At 37.8% G+C, this 17,452-nt stretch overlaps 1 protein-coding gene across 1 annotated transcript; it reads left to right on the forward strand.

Moving 5' to 3' along the window:
* Positions 1-13,082: 13,082 nt before the first annotated feature.
* LOC120736361 (Fc receptor-like protein 5) lies at positions 13,083-17,110 on the forward strand. Its single transcript, XM_040036406.1, has 4 exons — positions 13,083-13,113; positions 14,794-15,087; positions 15,167-15,412; positions 15,617-17,110. The coding sequence occupies exons 1-4, from the start codon at positions 13,083-13,085 to the stop codon at positions 15,703-15,705; spliced, it is 660 nt and encodes a 219-aa protein (XP_039892340.1). The 3' UTR covers positions 15,706-17,110.
* The last annotated feature ends 342 nt before the right edge of the window (positions 17,111-17,452 follow it).

A 17,452-nucleotide genomic window follows, 5' to 3' on the forward strand; every position in this document is an offset into this window, starting at 1 on the left:
CCACCTCTTAATAAACATGCGTCACATGTCCATATCATCCTCCCTGTGTTGATTGCTGCATCAGTCTGTGTTGTGGTTCTGCTGATTAGACGACTTGTTCACAGGAAACCTGAAGGTGAGACTCAGACTTGTAGACTATACGTGTCCAGGTTTGTTTTGTAGAACAAAGTAAAGTATACACTCATTATGATTACATTAGCATTAGTGTTAGTATTTATTCTCTATGGCAGAGGGAAACAACTTTCTTAAACATAATTGGTTCATTTCAGCAGATCAAAAAGAAAATGGAGAAGACATCACAGATGACATCATGTACAGTGACATCAAAATATCAACTCACCAACTACAGTCAGCCAGACAAAGAGGTAATATTGTCTTTTGCTGGGTTGGGGGGGTTGCATGATTGTGGTATTTATAAAGTGTTGAGAACACTGGGCATTTTTATGTTTCAGGGTTTGTAGAGAGTTAGGACCAAAGATTATGGGATGCAAGCATATTGTCTTTATTTATTTATTTTTTAGCTAGAAGTATATTTGGATGAGACAATAGTGTACTGAATTGTTTACAAGCTACATCCATTGCACTAATGCATCACACAGACACCTGTTAATTAGCACTAAAACATTTAAATAGTACTATTACCTGCACAGTCAGCCATAGTATTTTTCAGACACATACATTTAAAAAGGCACCAACTCTGTCCTCTGCATGTGTTTTATATTGTGCAGAGAGTGATCCAGCTGCACTCTGTTCAGCAGGGAGAACACTACTATTCACTAATAAAGAAAAGATAAAATAAAATAAAAACAGAAAATAAAATGCAACAATTTAAAAGGATGTCACTTATTTTTTAGTTTTTTTTTCAAGATTACATTTAAACTTAAAATAGTAAAAATGTCCACATGTGCATTATGATCATAGTTTTATCCAGGAGGACTTTTTCTCTGATCTTCAAATTCATAAATAATTAAGATCTGGTTTTATTATAGAGTAAAGAAGAATAAAAATTAGGAAAACAAACTACAAAAAGAACCTTTTCTATGTTGAGATTATTAGAATTGTGAAAATAAGTGTTGCTTTTAAATAAAAATATGTATTTTATTGATTTCATGCTTGACTTATAACCTTACATTACAGTCCATATTTTTACACTTTAAACCAATATTGGTACAAAGTTTTCATTTTCCCATTGTTTGTATTGAAGCTTTTTTCAAATGTACTCATCTTTAAAATCTCACTGCTGAGTGTTGTTTGCGCACTGGATTTACTCTTTGTGGTTAACAAAAAATAAAAAAAGAGCTCCACTGTCGTCCACTTTCCTGTTTATCATTAGCGAAAAAAAAGTTTGTAGGCTTCTTCTTTTTGTTTTTATTTTGTATTTGTTTTTTTCTATAAAGGAATATCTATAACTTATTGATAAACTGTGCACACTGTCATGAATTCAAAATTGTTAATAAAAGTTAGCAAATATTCAGATTATTTTTTTAAATTACGATTTGAAATAAGAACTTCCAGTGCCGTTTTTCCTTCACTTTCATATTTTTTAACACCAACATTTGGATTATCAGTGTCTTCACTGTTCACAAATTCTAAGTAACCTATATAAAGATATTTAGATATTTAGTAGTTTATTAGAATCTGAAATGTTTCTGCTGGTTTGGCCCATTGCTCTTCTTTCTCGGAGCCAAAGTCACATCAGCAGGGCTTCAGAACTGGAGCTTTCACATGATACATGGAGACTACAAATATATCTTGCAGTGCTTCAATGCAAATTTAAATTAAGTGACAGACTTTCAATTTTGAAAATTATTAAGGTATAAATGGATCTGTCTGAACAGTTATTGTTACCCAGAGTTGTTAAATGGGATGTCCTGCGAGCGTATGTTGCTAACATCTGGAACTATTGAGAGGTTCCATAATCTGCCACTGCTCTTAACAAAAAGGTCCATAGAAATGAAGACATGATGTGAATTTCATTCAACAGCCCTGGTCTTTCTTAGACAGGTAGAATTAAGGCACCAGTATACACTTAGCACTGATTGCGTCGCACACCACTGCAATTTCATGGCGTGGAAAGTTTCTGCAATATTTATTTGAATGATACTGTTACTACTCATAAACTACCATCACATAAACGCTGATATAGGATGAGAAAAAAAATCAAAACTGGAGCTTGCCAAGTGTTATGACCCCTGTGGCAAAAGTGGTGCAACATAACAGGGCAACAACTCAAGTTATACATAAGCCGAGTCTCCAAACAAAAACTGTGTGCATGAAATAAATTTTACAATCTTACAAACTAATTATAATTACCTCACACCATTAAGTAGTAGCTTCTACACTGCCAAAACAACCAGCAGAAAAGGAAACAGTGGACAATAAAGTGAAACCAAAAAAGTAAAACGCTTATGCTCCCTGGCTGGCCACAAAACAGGAGACAAGGTCTTGATGCATGCTCATTCATCCAGGTAAAGAAATCCCCAAAAGTTGATTCTGTTCATCTGGACGTAGCTTTTCTCCCACTAATCACCAGATGAACAGAATCAACTTTTTGGAACAGAAGAAAAGGTTTGAGTAGGAAAAAAAATGGTTGAGAGTCCCTGCCAAGCTTTTGCAAGCTTTTGCTTGGAAAGAGGCCCGACCGAGCCACGGGCACCAGGCCCCGCCAAGCAGCAACCGGGAGTGAGCCGGTACATACCTGAGCTCCCAGCCCCAGACACCGAGAACCACCAATGCACCGATGGCTGAGGGCATCAGCCACCGGCAGGGAGTGTGGTGGGGGGAGATAGGCCTCCATACTTTGGATACATACTTTGGCCTGAGATGTTCCCAGAGAGGTGGCGTCTGATACTCGACCTGACATATAGACACAGACATACAGGCACACACAGACACAAATGTGAATTCCGACCATGGACCATGGAACGTTTTGCATTTTTTGTTTTTTTCTCCAACGTGTTGTATTTTCAAACTGTTCAACATCTCCCTCCATATATCTGTATATCTCTGAGCTTCTATCTGCCAGAGGGTGTGAGATCAAACTTGGTGAAGCATGTGACAGGAACACTGTTAAGCATCAGTCTGTGATTATAGAGGGCAGCACGAGGCCACAAGGAATTGAAAAGGCTAAGCTCAAAAAAAGAAAGACGTTGGAGGAAGATACTGAAAAATATGCTGTGTTAACTAACCTGTTTACGAGAAGACAGATCCCAGGTGCAGTTGATAAAGAGATTATACAGATCAAATTCTGTATTTTCAGCATGGCCAATAAGGTCAGCACAACCTTTGCTATAAAACAAAAACAGTAAATGGTAAATGGCCTGTATTTATATAGCGCTTTACATATCCAGTCATCCACACATTCACACACACATTCACACACTGGTGTTAATATGACCACGGTCATTAGCTTATTAGAACCCAATAAGTGGAGGATAATTCACGCCAATCCTTAGTTTTAAGATGAAAATAAACACAATTTATAGGTTCCAGGATGATCTGTGTAATATTAAATAATTCTTAAATGGAATGTTTTTGTAGCATTGAAGCAGCAGATAAGCCCATCTGATGCTGCTGACGCCTATAACCATGAAGCGGCCATGACTGAGGGGAATAGTTTTAACAGAGTTAAGTTTATAAAAATATGTACAGTATGTGTAAATATAAATATAACAATAAAATAACATGCAGAGAATAGATGTGAAAATGTTTAAATTGTATCAGGGCAGTGTCTGCATGATGGTAGGTAGAATAATTTATTTTAGTCTATCAAGACAGATAGCCTATATTGTGCATCACAAAAAAAGGCCATGAACCTGAAAAACGGGCCTCATCCTGATCCTGGATTTATCTGTAAAGGAGCGTTTATGTTAATTTATTTTAGACCGATATAACAATATGAATAGTAAATGAAAAGATTCAAAAATCTTTCTGCAGGAGCAGTATCAATATCAATATCAATATCAATATCAGCAACTCTGCATGATCTGCAGTAATGTCCTCTGTGTGTGTATTATTGTGTGTTTATTGTGCAGAGAGTGATCCAGCCACAGTCTACTCAGCAGTCACTTACGGAAAAGTCATCATAAGAAACAAGAAAAATAAATCAAAGATGAGAGGTACATCTGTTCTTCTTTGTCTCCTGGTTCACTTCTACACTCAAGAACTGATGCTTTGTTTTAATCTAAATGTTAACATTAAAATCCTAACAATACATTAAAATGTTTAATTTTTATAATGATCTCCATCTTAGTAACTAGTGACATCTGGTAAGTAACACCAGGCTACCAGGCGTATTCTGAGTTTCGCAGGTTTGGTTACCTTAAGTCGCTCACCAGAATCCTGGACATTATGAAAAAGCTAATTATCTTGTTTTGAGGTATTCTGTTATTATTTTAGGTCAGTCATGAGCCTAATGGGACTGATTGCAGTTAATCTAGACTGTTGATCTGTTATTGGTAATAATTAATATACAGTATAATGCCGTTGTGACTTTCTATCAACTTTTGGGCAACAGATCATTCAGCAGTTTTGCAATTGAGCAACAATTGCCCAAAGCAGCTCAGAAGAGGTGTCCATGTCTCTGCTATTCGGGTTTTGTTCACACACAAGCTGTTAGCAGGATGTATAAAGAGACAGATTAAACAGAACAAAGATGACTAACTGCATGCTTTCAGGTACAGCCAACGTTCGGTTTATAACCACAGCCGCAGCATCCTGTTTTTGTGTTCTGAAGCTAATGAGAATTCTCACTCCAGTCTATTTTGATTTGGTTAATAATAGCATCCATGTTGCAAAGCAACAGTTTGCTTTGTGCTCTGTGGTGAAGTGTGTCAGTCTATATTAATAGCTTCTGGCAGCTTTGTGGTTTTCTACCTTCATTTTGCACACAAACAGTTCCATATGGTCAGTCTTTTCATAGCAAAGAGATGATGAGAAAAGGATAAGAAAAAAAGTGTGAAAAGCTGCTGTGGTTTATAAACATTATTCCTTATGACTTGCTCTTCTCTTACTTCTCTTACTCTTCTCATGATGCAACATTACAAATAATAAAATATTTGTCACAGCTGTAGTGCATTAACTACATTACTGGTTATAGCAACACTGGGAATAAATGGACTATTATGATCAAACATGGCATAAAACATCCAAGAGAACTGTACCAGCAGTGCTCGTGTATTTCCTTTTTAAATATAACAGTACTGTAATGTTTGTTATATCTGCAGTAATTTGAATTCATTTTATTGTGTAGAGAGTGATCCAGCTGCAGTCTACTCAGCAGTGAGAACAGAAGACATCATCAGATAACCATCAGAGCAAAGAGGACCAGAGGTACAGCTGCTCTTTAGTTATAACTTTGGATAGAATCTAGCTAGCTGCTCACCATGCAGTATTTACTTTTTCTCCCACTCTTTATGCTAAGACATTTCACATCTCATGCCCCACCAAGCTGTTGTTCAAACCTTCTGTTGGCCATTGGAAACCAATTAGAAGAAGGTTGTTTGAATTAAGGGTCACCACCAAGGCCCAGGGTAAAATAAAGAAGGATTATTTTGAAATGCAAAAAGCGGATTTTAAAGCTAAAGATATTGAGCCTGGAATAAACAGATTAGGGGTACTTTTTGAGGAGTTACCACAGGTATCTTCTCTTGAGATTTAGTATAAATATTCTGCTCAGGAAACATACATTATTTTAACAGTTACTAAATGCCATTCATCTAACTTTGGATGGAGCAGCCCTCATTTCTAGAAATCTGGCCAAATTTGTTAAACCCCCCAAAATATGACAATCCAGAGTTGGGACCAGGAAGCAGAGTTGCAGTCTTACACGCCTCTCTGCAGCTTCTCTCCTCCTGTCATCCCCCTGATATTTAAATTTTTTACTCCATACATGTTCACCTGTCCACCTCTCTCTCATATTCACATGTATTCTGTCTTGCTTCTGACTTTTTTCCTCTTTTCTCCAGAGCACTGGTTATTCAATTTAGTCTCCATCACAGCTGTCATAGAGCTAACATACCAAATAATTCAATTAGGAATCACCAATTAATCAAACATGCATATTTTTGGACTTTTGGGGGAAGCCAGAGTGCTCAGAGGAATCTCACACAAAAACACCCTATCTGGCAGAATGCTATCCAGAACCTTCTTGCAGTAAAGCAACCATGCTAACCACTGCACTCCCCCACCCCAGCCCCATATTAATTATGAGATTGTGTTTAAAACCTAAAAGTGATCATTGTTCCTCTTTTTAAGTCTGATTGCTCAGCCTGTCTGAAAAACCTTCTGTCAGGGAGGACAGAATAGAGAGAGAAGCTAGGAGCAGCAAATCCTTGACTTTTAAATGTAATTACATGAAACTGAGCTGACAATTGAAGACGAAACAGTTGAAGAACAACTTTTTTTATTAAATTATTCACTCACTCAAAAAAATATTGACAATTTTGTTCTGTCTATTTTTGACAAAAAAAAATTAAGCCCCCCCCATTTTTCAAACCCATCCGATGGTTCTCAGGGTGTATTTTTGGCTCTCCTACCATAGAGTGTAGCCTAACCTATCTAACACGTGTGTGTGTGTGTGTGTGTGTGTGTGTGTGTGTGTGTGTGTGTGTGTGTGTGTGTGTGTGTGTGTGTGTGTGTGTAATAAGAGAACATAAAATTCACACCAGTACAGTAGCTGAGTTATACATGTTTATGTGTTACAAACTTTCTTAAAAATCACTACATAATCTGTAACAATTGAAATACATTATTATTTTATTTTATTTTTTTATAAAATCTAATAAAATATTTTTATAAACAACAGATAATGATTTAAGCTGACAATTATTGTTAAAATTAGGCAATTTGTTGGTATGGTGAGCAGGAACATCAGAGATCAGATAATTATGCAAAACAATGCAAAGTTTCATTTTGTCTTGTTTCCTGTGTCTCTCCTCTGTCAGTCTGAATGCTGAACTTACTGATAATAACCTGGAACAGCAGCAGGACTCACAGCTCAGTTATGAACCCAACCATTTCAAATCATTGGATTATTTGGAAGAGGTCGCCCTCTACGATTTCTGTAGAACACAAAACCAGCAACAAAAACAACAAGAAGCACGGCAGAAACTGACAGACCAACTATAAGTCCACTGTTCTGACCTCCGTCATTCTTCTCATCCTCCTTCCCTCCATCCTCTGTGTGTCCTCCTGTCTGACCTGCAGGTGAGAAACAGGTGTGAGGTGTCAGCTGTCAGGTAGGTGATGAGTGAAAAACAGAACAGAATCCATTTCCTCTTCAAACTGCTGTCAGACATTATCTACTGCACTCTGATCACATCACTCAGACCAGCTGCTTTCTACAAAGTCTCATCAACAACATCTTTAGAAACAAACATCAACAACCAGGAAGCAGCTCAACTTCACACTCACCTTCTTCTTTTACCTCCAGGTTGATGCTCTTCAAAAGCTGAGGTCCCTGATCGTTGTATCCAGCATAACATTCATATTTCCCAGCGTCGTTCATGGCGACATTTTTGAGAACAGAAAAGTTTCCATTCTTTATCTCTATCTGCTCCACTTGATCTTAAAATGATTCATGCTGTTTGTCTTTGTGAATGTGTTCATCGCTGAAGTAAAACACATAATACTCTGACTGCAGGTCAGGCTTTTGCCAGCTTATCATTATGTTAGTGTCATTGTGGCCGTAACACTCCAGAGTTACATCCTTTGCTTGTTTGACTGTTAGCTCTAAAATCAGAAGAAAACAGGTCAGTCATAAAGATAATATGCATCCAATAATTCAAACACGCTTATTATTGTGCTTCAAATATCAGAAACTCAAGTTTTTATTTTTGTGTAAAGTCTGTGATTTTTAAATTGTTTATAAAGTCTATAAACGAATTAAAAAAGCTTTACTGTGATACATTCACACCCAGATAAGTTTACACATCCAGTATGTTAAAGTATGAACTTCAGTGGGTTTTGAGAGTCTAAATTCAGAGTTTCAATGGTCACTCGAGCCGGCTAGAACAGCGGACTCCCAGCTTCATCGTTTTCAGACCCCTGCGGTCTTTCGCTACTCAGGTTAAACATGATATATAAGTAACTTGGATCACTTAAAAATGCAATTGTTTGGCTTTTTTCGATGTTTCATTTGTTCCGGAGTAAATCACTTTGGCTGAGATCAAAGTTATTAGATTAGATCAGATTAAATAAAACTTAATTAATCCATCGGGTGGGCTCCTCCAGGATTTTCACACAGCTGAATAAACGTCAAACAGAAAACTGACTAAACAGAAGTGTGAGACCAGTGTCCTGTTATATTTTAGATAGCGAGGCGCAGATGGCTGAGTTTATTAAACTCCACCAAGACAGTGGTGGCGCAAATCTGAGGGCTAGACTGTCCCATTTCACAGCCTTACACTTCCGGCCTTCTCGGTCTTCGAAGGACCCGGCCGACGTAGACCGCGAAGGCCTACATTTTTGCAACAAACGTATTTATTATTTTGCAAAATCGAGCTTAACACTGCCCCTGGAGCACTTCCGTTGTGTTTTTGAGTTTGCATGTGTTTTGGAATTTGTATGTGCTTTGTCTCTAGGGGCCACCCTACTGTTGCTTCAATCATGAAACTGATCAATGATCAGCTGATCGTCTCTCTTGTTTGTTTGTTTGCTTATCGCCCACTTTGCGCCAAAAAGAAGAAACCAGCGGATGTCGCGCTAAACAACAGCAGCACGTTTAAGCTGTTGTTAGAATTTATTTAACCCTTTAAAACTGGTCGGAGTGGGCACGCTCCGTTTTGCGTAACTATTTTTAAATCCCTGTAGAACTGCAACCACGTAAGATAGCACAATCATTTTTTTTTTGCATATGAAACCAGAGGAGTTGTACGTACTTCTTATGCCATCAGCTCATCCTAGGTCACTGCTTCCTTCCGCATGTAGCTTTGCAAAAACTGCATAAAAAGCAGAAGTCTCATATAATATTTATTGGTTGTTTGTTTATTTATTAATTCATTCATTTATGTTCGTGTTGCTGTGTGTGTTTCTGTGTTGTTCACAACATTAGAGTTCAGCTTTGATTGCAAGTTGTTTGTAGGATTTTTCAATTATTTTGTGTTTCCTAACATGTTAGCATAGTTACTGTGTGCAAAGAATGAATATATATGTTGTTTCATGGTTTACTGGTGTTGAGCTTCCGCTATACCCCCTGTTTCTGGTCTATTTGTTAGTTTAGTTTAACTGGTGGTTTCTTTAATTGGATGTAATTGTTATTCTTTTTTGGTTTTCAATTAATAAGTGCTGTATTGGAATGACATTTTTATTACCGTTTGTTTTCTCTTTCCTATTACTTGGTGTTCCTAATGTGTTTAAGCAGATCTCCTCCCACCTGTTTCCATTTGACCATTATCCTTTTTTTTTTATTATTTTGGAATTACAACATTTTTGAAATTTGACCTTTTATGCACTGTCCAATAAAGGCTTGATTTAAATTTGCAGCAAAATGTGTCACATAAAACCCTTGGCAATGATGTCCATAAAATTTGAAGCAGAAATATTATTTCAGTGACAGGACATAGGCGCCAATCACTTTGTGTCAGGTTGAAAATGACAAATTATCGGTATTAATGTTGTTTTAAAAGTTATTCAGCAGTTCTAAGGGAATGTTTGGGATGTAATATGTCACATGTAACACCTCTGGATGATATCCAACAAGTCTGAAGCATAAATTGTCATGATCCTGGGTCCTTTTGACCCAGCGTTTTGTGTTTTCTCTTTGCGATTTTGGTTCTGTTCTTCCTCTGGTTAGTGTTTACTCTGTTCTGCCCGTGTGTTCCTGTATCTAGTCTGCGTTTCTTAGTTTGTGTCCTTTCATGTGTAAGTTCCTGTTTTATTGTGAAGGTCTGCGTCTTATGTGAGTGTTTTCAGTTTGCCTCCCTAGTCTCGTCATGTTAATCACTCCCAGCTGTGTTTCCCACCTGTGTGTAATCTCCCTGTGTTCTCTGAGTGTATTTAAGTTGTGTTTTCTGTCTTAGTAGTTGCTGGTTCGTCTGTGTTGTTTCCCCTCGTCTCCTCGTATGTATTTCCTCGGACCTCCCTGCATCTTCGTTTCTGGTTTGTGTTGTTAGTTTCCCCAGTTTAGGTTTCCGGTTTCATGTTCCCTCACCATTGCTGTTTGTACCCACTCCTGTAAATAAATACCTGCACTAGAGCTGCCGCCTTTTGGGTCCTTTCTACCACTCCACACGGCTTGCCCCGGCAAACCGTGACATAAATATTGTTTCAGTGACAAGTTATAGGCGGCAATCACTTTTTGGCAGCTTGAAAATGGCATATTATCAGTGTTATTGTTCTTGTACAAGTTATTCAGCAGTTCTAAGGGACTGGTTGGGATATAATGTGTCACATTTAACCCTTCTGGATGATTTCCAGCAAGTTTGAAGCAGAAATATTGTTTCAGTGATAAGTTATAGGCCACAATCACTTTTGATTGTGGCCTATAACCATGACACTTGAAGCATAGCAGCTGCTTTATAAATGGTTTAATCTCTTTAACATACTAATAACCTGGTTCTTCATAAATAATGCAAATTACTTATCCATGTTCTTCCACTTATGCAATCACAGTCACTGAGGGGCTGGAGGCTACTCCAGCGGCAGGATAAACCCTGGACAGGTCACAAAATAAATACGTATAAGGAAGTCTAGAAAAATAAATAACATTTTTAGTTATTTTACAGGCCTATTGTATACATTTTATTGCAAACCCTTTTAAAAATAAAATTGCATAAAGATTTGGTGATACTCAATTCTTGTCCTGTTTATTTTGAACTCTTTCTTAATAAAGGCAGCACGGTGGTACAGTGGTTAGCACTGTTGCCGCACAGCAAGAAGGTCCTGAGTTCAATTCCACCATCAGGCTGGGGTCTTTCTGTGTGGAGTTTGCATGTTCTCCCTGTGTTTGCGTGGGTTCTCTGGTTTCGGGTACTCTGGAGGAAGCCGGAGTACCTGGAGGGTAAATAAAATTGAATTGACTGATCAATTTTATACATCAGGTGAAAACCACATTGACAATAGCTAAACATAATACAAGAAAGCCCATCCCCCCTGCATGGTCACAATAGATGGTACTCCAACCAGGAAGGACCGGAGCAGCACTCAAGTAACTCAGGATTAAGGCTTCAGTGGCTGCTGTGTGTTTTTTAATCACTACAGAAATGAAATGCTAGAAGTTTACTCACTAAAAATGAAGCTCAGGAAGAAAATGCAAACTCCACACAGAAAGGCCAGATGGTAGATTTAAAGTCAGGGCCTTCTTCCTGTGAGTCAACAGTGTTAACCACCACTCCACTAGGCTGGCCTATGAATAGAATTGCATTCTTTATGATTATTATTATTATTATTATTATTATTATTATTATTATTATTATTATTATTATTACCTTAACCTCTGATGTACCTTAGAACCAAACAGGTTAAAAGCAGCGTCAGGCTGTAAGCAGGTGAGTCTCATGGCCAAGGCCATGAATACTTACCAGTAGTGCATTTATCGTTAGAGGTTGTTTTGAATCAGCCTAAGTGACAGAGCCCTGTTACACCTGAAACATGGGCTCTTTTTATTTAAGCCACTCACACAAACACAGCCACTAATTTCAGGACTGCTAAAGGCTGTAAGTCTTAAAATATACACTACACAGGCTGAAGTTTTCACCTCAAATATTTGGTTAAGAGTCAGATCTGTTCTCTGTTCAAACCGCATCCTAGTTCCAATGGAAACATAACGTCTCCTCGACATCTCAGTCTTTTTATATAATCAAAGACCAAGCAGCCAAGAAAATGCAGGCACAGGTGTAATCATAAAAAAATGAGTTCTATTATATACCAAAAAGCTATTTTAAGAACTAAGAGCTCAATAAAGTACTAATAAAAGAGCTCAAATAAACAGAATTCTAAAAAGAAATACTTAACAAAATATCATAACTCAAAAAAATGACCGGCCCAAATGAGAGGCAGCTCCACGTATACAGTAACTCAATCGGAGGGAGAGCCTTCAGTTTTCAGGCCCCTCTTATATGGAACCAGCTTCCGGTTTGGATTCAGGAGACATACACTATCTCTACTTTCAAGATTAGGCTTAAAACTTTCCTTTTTGCTAAAGCATATAGTTAGGGCTGGACCAGGGATTCCCATGATGCATTGAGTTATTCTTCTTCAGTCGCTATGTGTTAATAGACGTCTCTGTACTAAATCATACTTGTTATTAATTTCTGGATCTTTCCATAGTCTGTCTTTTATCCTGTCTTCCTTCTCTTACCCAGCAGATGGCCACCCCTCCCTGAGTCTTGTTCTGCTGAAGGTTTATTCCTATTAAAAGGGCTTGTTTGGTTTTTCTTTATTATTGTAAGGTCCACCTTACAATGTAAAGCGCCTTGAGGCGACTGAGGTTGTGATTTGGTGATGTATAAATAAAACTGAATTGAATTGACTGATCAATTTTATACATCGGGTGAAAACCACATTGACAATAGCTAAACATAATACAAGAAAGCCCATCCCCCCTGCATGGTCACAATAGATGGTACTCCAACCAGGAAGGACCGGAGCAGCACTCAAGTAACTCAGACAGAATAAAGTAATTATAACAGCATATACCCATAGTACCATGACAAACACTATGAACCAAATTTCATGCTATCATCTGAAATGTGGCATTCTGCTGTCAACTATAAAAACAAATTAACCAAGTTAAACCGTTGTGCTAGATCACATCAATGACAAATTAACTTAATGTAGAAGGAAGATAGAAACCAGAGTATTTGAATTGTGCGGTTGCATGTAGCCATCACACACACAAACAGGCTAAGACAGGTTTTCACTTTGCCTCAGTGACAGTGTGGAATCTGTTTATACATGCAGCGGGATCACACACACATTTATGTGGCACGCATTGGTGTTTTATTTTTTCTGCATCTGTTTCAGATCAGATTAAAGCTGCATGCTGAAAAAAAAGCTAACGTGTTGCAAAACCCCCACTGCAGCTGTTGGGACGGGTCATACAAAAAGTGAAGTGATCACAGAAAACTGTTCAGAGCAGTACAATGGATAGCACGTGTCTACTGTCGCTGATCTGTAAGTCCACACTTTGTTTTTAAGATTAGAAAATATTTGTATATATTTTATACATGCTGATATAACATATTTAGTTCTCAAATACTCCTTTTAGTGTTTGTTTCGCCAAGCTTTTGGAGCTCAAAAGGCGTGACAAGCAACAAGAGAAAATATTAAGGGTGTTTTTCACGGTTCCTACAACACTTTTATTTATTTACTTACTCAGGTTACTTAAAACTAGGAATATATAACTAAAAAAACTTGTTAAAACAGTTTTATCGGTGCCTGTTTCTTTTTGTTTTAGTTTCAGCGCAACTCAGTTGTTCATTATATGTTCATCAAAGGGTGGAAGAGCAAAATGTCAAGAGCATAAAAGATTGGAAAAAAAAAAGTTTTTGTAATTCAGATGTTTGTAAAAAGAAAACTGGTAGATGTAAAGTGTTAAGTTGTGAAAAGGAAGGTTTTCTGTCTGTTCTCTTTCCATTGCATACATCCAGTCTGCTGCTTGCTGCTTCATCTGCTCAGCCTGCTAAAAGATCATCATGATCTTTTAAACATCACTGCACATCTGGAGTCTTTTTTTTTTTTTGGTCTCAGTTGTGAAATGTCAAACTAACGCCTCTGCCTTTCTTTGTAGTTCTGATCTCACTGTTGAGCTGCACAACAAACCAAGGTCAGCAAATTTCTCGTCTTATAGTTTAAAGTATTTATTTTTATTCTTGGGCTCTACTAGAGTAACTTTGCATGAATCACAGTTCCAAACTAATCCTTCTTTATTTGCCTTGGAGCAGCCCTTTAGTTTATTCTCTCTCTGAAACAAGCTTCTTTTTTTTTTTTAGCTCCTCCCCATTTAAGCCAACTGTCACTAAATGGCTGCTCCTCACAAAAACAGAAGGTTTAAACAGCATGTTGTGGCTGTAGACCCTAGAAAAATAACTATATGTCCTACTGACGCTGTACACTGATATTGTGACTGGCATGTTCAGTTCTTTTTCAGTTCAGTTCCTGGATGGAGATTACTGAAACTAAGTGTAAGAACTTAAGGGGCAAACATGCTTGCCTCTGGAAAAAACAAATAAATAAAAAAATGACCATAACACAGAGTGAAGACCCAGGAGGGAAGAACATCCAGACTTCTGTTTGTTTCTATTGCTGACACATCCACCAATTGTTCTTTTTTTTATTTTATTTCAATAACATGTAAAGTTCAAGAATTTCTCATTCACCATTTTTTACATTAATTAATAATTGTGTTAAATTTTGGTTACAATTATTGATTGTATGATTATGATTTTTGCAATAAGTGTAAAGAAAAGTAGTCATATTTATAAAATAGGAAAATTGGAAAACATTTGAAATGAGCTACAGTGACCATTTTCTTTGAGACCACATTATGGAAAAAGAAAACTTCAAGAAGAAAGACCTATATGAGACAAACCTGCAACTGACAGCATTTACTGAATAGATAAAAGTATAATTATTGATTATGATAGAATAGACAGACAGCAAACATATGAAAACTGAGGAGCACTCAAAGCTGGTCACTGGAAACGTATGCAATATCATGTATTTTCAAAGGGAGGCCAAAATATTACAAATTATTTTAAGTGTAACCGGCAGAGTTGATGTGCTGGAATGGATGTGAGATTTTTACCCCAAAACAAGGCTGCAGAGTTCATTTTGATTTAGTTTTAGTGTAAGTTCATTCACATCATAACCTCTCCTTCACAGCTGGTCTGACTGTGAGTCCCAGCAGCTCTCAGCTGTTTAAAGATACATTTGTGTCTCTGAGCTGTGAGGAGGACGACAGCTCTGCTGGATGGACTCTGAGGAGAAACACAAGCACCGACTCCAGAGCAAAGTGTGGAGATGGATTTGGAAAACCATCTGGTTCTTCCTGTAACATCAGCTATATTGACCCACTTGAAAGTGGAGTTTACTGGTGTGAGTCCAGAGAGGGTCCCATCAGTAACATGGTTAACCTGACAGTCACTGGTAAGCTGAGTGTGTGGAGTTAGTGTTGATGAAGCTGTGTGTAAATGGATGAAATGCTGTAGTTTGTCTCTGTGTTGAGGTGGATCAGTGATCCTGCAGAGTCCTGTCCTCCCTGTGATGGAGGGAGATGACGTCACTCTGCTCTGCAAAACAAAGACCACTCCCTCCAACCTCCCAGCTGCTTTCTATAAAGATGGCTCCCTCATCAGGAAGCAGCCTACAGGTCACATGACCATCCAGCATGTTTCCAGGTCTGATGAAGGCCTCTACAAGTGTGACATCAGCGGTCATGGAGAGTCTCCATCCAGCTGGATCACTGTCACAGGTGAGGAGCTTCACTCTGATTTCAGCTCTTATTTCATCCACATATTCACCTGAACAGGAGCGATTCTCTCTGCAGGTGAAACTCCAATTATCCACTGAGCTCCGCCCCAGTATCTCTCCTGCATTTTGACTTTACAACAATGGGCTAACTGGTGTTGTTATGTCTATACTGACCTATTAATCAGTAATCAATATCTGCCTCCAGTGATAAACAGATCAACCAGTGGTGAGCAGGGATTGGACAAGGAGGTTGATGACGTCACCACAGAATCTCACAGAGCTGTTATGAACTGAATCAAACCAGCGCTGTGTGTTTATCAGCTGTTTCCACTTTGCTTTTGTTTACATGTTTTCTGAACCAGATCATAAACTTTTGACTCTACATGTATCATCTGTTGTCAGGAAGACTTTGTTATGAGCCATGACCGCGTCCCAAATTTGTTAAAATCTTTAGCTCCTTCCAGTTGTGTGTCTGGTTGTGTGTGTGCTCTTTGCTGTTTGTTCTTAGATGAAATCAATAGTTTTTGTAAATAAAACACTTAACCATTGTACATTCTGAGTGTTTTGCACAAGGTCAAGTAGGAGTCAGAAGACAGCTGTATTATTTTTTTATTTGTTTTGATTTAAAAATTGTTTCCCCTCTTTTTCATTGTTTAGGAGTAACGGTGGGCCAAGCAAGGCTGTTTATTCATCTTTAGCTTAAATCTATAGGAAAGAATATGTCAAGTCACACACATGATATTTTAGAGAGTAATATTTTGCTTATGTTATCATGTTCTGTTGGCATAGACTGCTTCTGTTTTTGCTTGGGAAATAAATTAAATTTTAAATGCCTCTAAAATGATGGGGTACTGAATTTTTTTGTTTCATTTGTTTAACTATAGTCACCTGGGACACTTTGGGCAAATATAGATGATTAAGTAAAGACTGTGACTGGATAGAAGAACATGAATGACTGACGTATTCCAACTGTGATTTTTGCCTTTTCTCAATTTGTGTGATCACATTGAAGGTCCTCACATAATTTAGCTTCCAGGTAGGAAAACAGCTCTTCTAATCAAGTTTAAACTGAATTAACAAACACACCAAGTCTGGATCTTTTTGAAAGTAAAAGTTAATAAATTATTGAATGCTTCTCATTGCTAAATTATAGGGAGGGAAACATGACTCCCTCCAACGCTATAAACTCACTGAGACATCTTTCAGGAGCAGATTCAGGAGCACACACACAAAAAACACAATGAAACATATTTTTGATCTTTGAGTTCTAAAGCCTGACTTTTACAGAGAATCACAAGGAACACTGGAGAGAAAAAAATGACGATGAACTATTCCGAGATCTCGCAAAAGGTTCATTACAAAATAAATAAGGAATAAAGATCATTGAAACAGGCCTCAAACTCCAAATTGTGCTGTACCAAACAGATTCTAAAAAACTCCACAAGATGGCACTCCAACACAAGGAATGAAATCATACCTGCTCAGGCAGGTCAGCGATCAGGTCCTCCAACTAACCTCTGTGCACCAGAAATACGGCTCCATAACTCCTCTGCTTAACAGTCACACAATTCAATGTTCCTGTTTTTGTATCCAGCTCTGAGGTCAGTTTTAACATTTTGGCAAACAGCTGTTTAATCTGTTTCACACCTACACACATAAATTCATTTGGGATTTTCATAATAAAATTATCTGTGTGTTAGCCACTGTGTTTTTATTGTACTCTTTATTAGTTTACTCTAATCTGTATTTGTGACAGAAAGGACCTGAGGCACATAACACTGCAGGCACGTGAATATTTTATGTACAGTGTGTTCACTTTTGCTTCTACAGCTTTCCAGCAGCCTCCAGTGCAGCACAGCTCAGCATCCTGCTCAAATAGGGCGGCATGATTACATGATGGAGGTCACCTGTGTGGGTCACCCTGCAGCTGAGCCACAAACCACCACAGTAAATTAACTTAACTGATAAAACATACCAAAAAAAAATCTCAAATGCTACTTTTATCAAATCATACTTCAAATTACAAATATTTGATGGCCTT

Source organism: Simochromis diagramma, unplaced genomic scaffold (assembly GCF_900408965.1).
Source record: "Simochromis diagramma unplaced genomic scaffold, fSimDia1.1 OVJJ01000703.1, whole genome shotgun sequence".
In the NCBI taxonomy this organism is placed as follows: domain Eukaryota; kingdom Metazoa; phylum Chordata; class Actinopteri; order Cichliformes; family Cichlidae; genus Simochromis; species Simochromis diagramma.

Bases quoted from the DNA above. Each gene is read 5' to 3' on its own strand.
- LOC120736361 (XM_040036406.1), top strand. From the start codon at position 13,083: ATGGATAGCACGTGTCTACTGTCGCTGATCT. The intron at 13,114-14,793 runs GTAAGTCCACAC...TTTTAGTGTAAG, and splicing joins GTGTCTACTGTCGCTGATCT to TTCATTCACATCATAACCTC. The intron at 15,088-15,166 runs GTAAGCTGAGTG...CTCTGTGTTGAG, and splicing joins GGTTAACCTGACAGTCACTG to GTGGATCAGTGATCCTGCAG.